Genomic DNA, 4,839 nt, shown 5'->3' on the forward strand with positions numbered 1-4,839 from the left:
CATATCGGTTGTTTCTCCTTTCACGCTATTGTTGTTGAGCATCGTCCGTATAGGTCGCCTTAAGGATGCCAGAAATGTCTCCCTAGCCTCGTCCTCTGTTAAGCCCCGTTCTAATTTCTACCACAGATTTTGGAAGCATAAACTAAAGTCCGCGACAGTCTCGACTGGCAACTGTTTGATTGTATAGAACTGCCTGAGGATTTCGCGTTGCGGCACCCTCCGATGAAAGAAACGTAGAAAGGCCAACTGTTGTTGGTCGAAGGTCGTGATTGCTAGCAGATCCATCTGCGAATGCCAAAACGTAGCTCTACCATCTAGAGTTAATCCAAACTTTGTCATTTTGGACTGGTGCGCTACCTCTTCTGGAAGTCTTTGCGCCATGTGATTCGCATTCCAAACATTCAGGAACAGGCGAATGTGGGTTGCGGTGTCTGTTTCACCATTCAAGTGGGGATAGGAGAAGGCCATGCTAGACACTACGGCGGGCAGGGGAAGACCACAATACTTGTGTGGTGACGGAACTTCTTGCGTGTCGCCGTGGTATTTGGTGAGCGGGAAGTCGACTTTGTGGTCCCGACAAATATCACTGAGGCGAGGTTTTTGCCTTGCGCGTTCCTCTGCCTGGCGTGTGATGGACCTTGTGATTGGTCGGTCTTGTCATGTCGATTCTCTAGGTCGTCTATGACTAAACATCCATTCGTCGTTGTTCGTCTGCGAGAAGACACAGATCACCAAGCGTGCCAAACGTGTTACCGATTAGGAACACTGTCTATGGTCAATCCTTCGACGTAGACCTCAAGGTGACTGTGTTGCAAGGAATGGTACCGTCGTACCGTAATATGTAATGGGATACTCCCTTGTATCCTAGTAGCATATAAGGGAGACGGCTACAACCTCCTTAGGAAGTGCACTAGTATCCGCACTTACGCCTACACCATTACGATTAATAGTACGCAACAAAGAGTAAAGAACATAGTAGATAAAACCACAGATATGCACAGAAATCAAAGAAGATATTATTCTATTAGGAAAAACGCTCTATGCACCAAAATTACACGCTACCTCTTACAGAGGATTTCTGCCCTTTATATACCTAGGGGTTTTAGCCGTTCACGCTTCTCTCGTGAACCGTTACATGCGTTTCTTAAGGCTTTACTATATTATAATGCTCTTGCGCTTCTGTCCGTCGGTTACTATTCCAGCGGACAACATTTCTCAACGACAAGAAGTGCAGATAAAAGTTCAGCATAGGTTTTAAAATCATGATTACGATATTGTTCGGAAAGATTAAAATTTGAGGGATGAAAAGTAGTTAACGTTTTCTTGATTAGATTCGCCTCTTGAACAAGGTTGTCATGACCACAAAATTTAAATTTAGAAACAATACCAAATAATGAGGAATTGTATTTAGCAACTGTCTTGAAATCTTGAAAACAAGGTTGATTCCATTCATGCAAATTGTTGGGGCCGAGAACAGTTTGTTGATGATCAAAACAGGCTTTGAGTTGCTTCCAGTGAGTTGATGGATTCTTGATGGAGAAGTATTGATTCAAAAGGCTTAGATCAAGGTTATGAAGGATGAACATGAATGCTCCTGCTCCCTTCTTCCTAGCATTTGATTTATCAGCATCATTAAAATTATCACTTACCATATGAAGGAGATCTTTCGCCATGAGATGGCCTTCAACATGAACCATCCAAGTCATATAATTGGACCCATCAAATGCAAGTGGCGGGAATAAGCATTTCTCTATTTGTGGAGCTTGAGAAGCCATGCTAATGGTAACAATAAGGTAGATTTGTATAAGAGAATAATTAAGTGCTATGGTAGAGGCTTATCATGTTGATAACGTGTTATAGAATAGACTATTAAGCAAGATCAAAGAGTGATTAGATATTAACTCAGATCACTAATCACATATCAATATAATCTCTAGATAGAGCTCATAAGCTATGCTCTTCTAAATATAATACCAAAATGATTCAGATGCATGAGTTTATGACCCACCAGATGATGGGATGCATGCATGCTATTTACATCATGAAGTCTTGTTAACTAAAGCTTAAGATGAAGATAGGTATAGCATGACTCATTATATGCATGAGTTCATAACATAATGTATAATGCGTAATGTATAATGTATAATGTATAATGTATAATGTATAATGTATATGTATATGTATATGTAAACATGTAGCCAACCATTGGGGGTTTGAAAGTTATGCCAAAACCAATGGCAATTCCAATGATTCATAATGATTTATTGATAGATACACTCTCAAGAAAGACTATGTATACAAGCAAAGCAAAAGTTGGAGGTTCCACACAACCACACCCAATGAGACTCGGAACGTGTTGAGACCAAGCAAAGGTTATTGTCCGCCCATGTCTACACTCCTGTGGATATCACTTCCACGTTCACCTTGGTTCACATAACCATCAGTCACATCATTGTTACCGAATAACGTGGATCGGGCCAGTGCTTCGAAATGACCTAAGGAGCAACGTACTTGAATCGTGCAATCGAGACAAACGTCTCAACAAGCTCAAGAACTACAAAGACGTACACTACCCATTTTAACAAATTGTGTGATCGGTGAACTCTCCTCTCATTCACTCTGGACACATGCCAAGTTGTAATTAGCCCTTGTCCAAACATTTCTAAGCTCTTTCTTAACATTAACCTTCACTTATCCATTTATGAAGATAAGTGTGATCTGTTATGTTCTATTAGCTGATGTAGCATGAGGGCACCTATTTAAATTACGTACAACAAGAAAGGGAACTTACAATGTAATCACCATAGAAAATGTTAGAAATATTGGGAATCGACTAGATGGGCATTTGGAGTTACACTCATGGGAGATGTTGTTAGAGCTTAGATCTAAAGTAAGCATATGATAAGGATATAATAGATTAATAAGAAAGGAGAGAGAGAAAGAAGGGGACCGATCCACTTGACCACCGCTGAGCAAAGGGATCGAGACGGACTCGAGCCTCAATCAGCGTCCCATACCACCGTCGTGGCATCGAGTCATTCTTGGTGCTAGCGCGATCGCTACAAGAGTTGACCCACCACAAGAACAGAGTCTCGATGTAGTCAAGAGATAATGCCCGAGATAATGAAATGAGGGTAGCTAGGCCTCATATTTATAGCCAGAACTAAGGCCCCCAACAAGTTCACACTTAGCCTAATGGGTTGTCTCAATCCCGAGGATTAAAAGTAATCCTCCCCTTCTTTACACTCTCGTTTAACCCTCACTCTTTACCCACGTGTATAGAATACTACGGTACATTCTTACCACGGGATATTATATGGTCATGCTCGTAACATACTCCCTCTCTTTAAAACATTGCACTCTTGCAATGGAAAGTTAGGGAAGTTAGTTCTAAGAGTATTTTCACGTTCCCATGTGGCATCTTTTATAGACTTATCCATCATTTAATTTTAAATTCTCAGATTATTTTAGAACACAATTTTTTTGTTTTAACTTGTAGAATTTTTTTTGGTACATGTGGTTTAGAAGATAATTGTTTAGAAGTAACCAGAGTTTCAATTGTCATTGTATTGTCACCAGAACCTAGAAGCTCTTTTAGACAACTTACATGAAAAACCGGATGTATTTCAACACCATCAGGAAGAGCAAGACGATAGGCTGATGAACCAATGCATTTGAGGACTGTAAAAGTTCCACAAAACCGTGGGGCTAACTTAGCGCACTTACCTGTAGACAATGTCTTAGAATTGTGAGGTACACGTAAAAATACCTTCTGTCCAGGGTTGAATACACAAGGTTACCTATTATGATAGACATAAAAATGCGCTCTATCTTGAGTTGTTTTTATATTATCTCGTGCAATATGCAACATATCTTGCATATCCCGAAGAAAGTTTTGCGTACTTCGCAACTCATCATGATGTATATTAACATCAATCGGGGCTCGTGGATGAAAACCATACATCAACATAAAAGGACTATATCTCGTCGACGTATGCTTGATGTTGTTATAAGCAAACTCCAAAATTGGGAGATAACATTCCCATTTTGTTGGTTTTATACCAACATATGCACGGAGCATGTCCTCAATAATTTGATTTACTCGTTTTGTCTGTCCATTGGATTGAGGATGATCTGTGGAGCTCATGCTCAATGTGGTTTCTAACTTCTTAAAGACTTGCGTCCAAAAGTCGCTAGTAAACTTTAGATCTCGATCACTCACGATATCCATCGATAACCCATAAAAACGAAATAACTCGTCAACAAATTGGTAAGCCAATTCAGAAGCTATTACCGTGGTTTTAGCAACAATAAATCTGGCCATTTTAGTTAGTCTATGAACCACAACCCAGATGGCATCATGACCTTTTTGTGTGCGAGGAAGGCTAACAATAAATCCACAGATATACTTTCCCACTTGTAAAAATCCAGCAGCTTTAAGTCATGCTCTCATTAGAACTCTCGAGAAAACATCGTCACGAAGACATTTGTTATATCACCACTAGTAGGGCTTTCAGCATAGGCTGACCTGGTTTCGTAAGCATATGTATCTGTACACATCAAAACAACATAGCACCATATCCTCATTGATGAAAATGAAAAACAATACAAATTTGTGCCAATGTTCGAAAAGGCAGAAAATTCCTAATCATTTGCCATCATCAGTACTCTAAAGAAAACATTACCACGATGCCTTCTATTATATCACCTATTATATTACCACTACTTAGGGTTTTGTAGACTCGAAAAAAGGATATCAATTCCATGTTTTTTCTTTCTGTTAGAAGCTATCATTATAAGTTATAACCATGTTGCTCATTAGGAATGAAACCATGTAAA

General features: G+C 39.6%; 1 protein-coding gene across 1 annotated transcript; it reads right to left on the reverse strand.

The window, feature by feature from the left end:
- Positions 1 to 1,193: 1,193 nt before the first annotated feature.
- Positions 1,194 to 1,775, reverse strand: LOC147860268 (uncharacterized). The gene has a single exon (XM_087324101.1). It carries the CDS (start codon positions 1,773 to 1,775, stop codon positions 1,194 to 1,196), a length of 582 nt encoding a protein of 193 aa, XP_087180227.1.
- Positions 1,776 to 4,839: the final 3,064 nt, after the last annotated feature.

Source organism: Azolla caroliniana, unplaced genomic scaffold (genome assembly GCF_043228905.1).
Source record: "Azolla caroliniana isolate FFs.n. ecotype wild unplaced genomic scaffold, voAzoCaro1.0.p SCAF_9, whole genome shotgun sequence".
In the NCBI taxonomy this organism is placed as follows: Eukaryota; Viridiplantae; Streptophyta; class Polypodiopsida; order Salviniales; family Salviniaceae; genus Azolla; species Azolla caroliniana.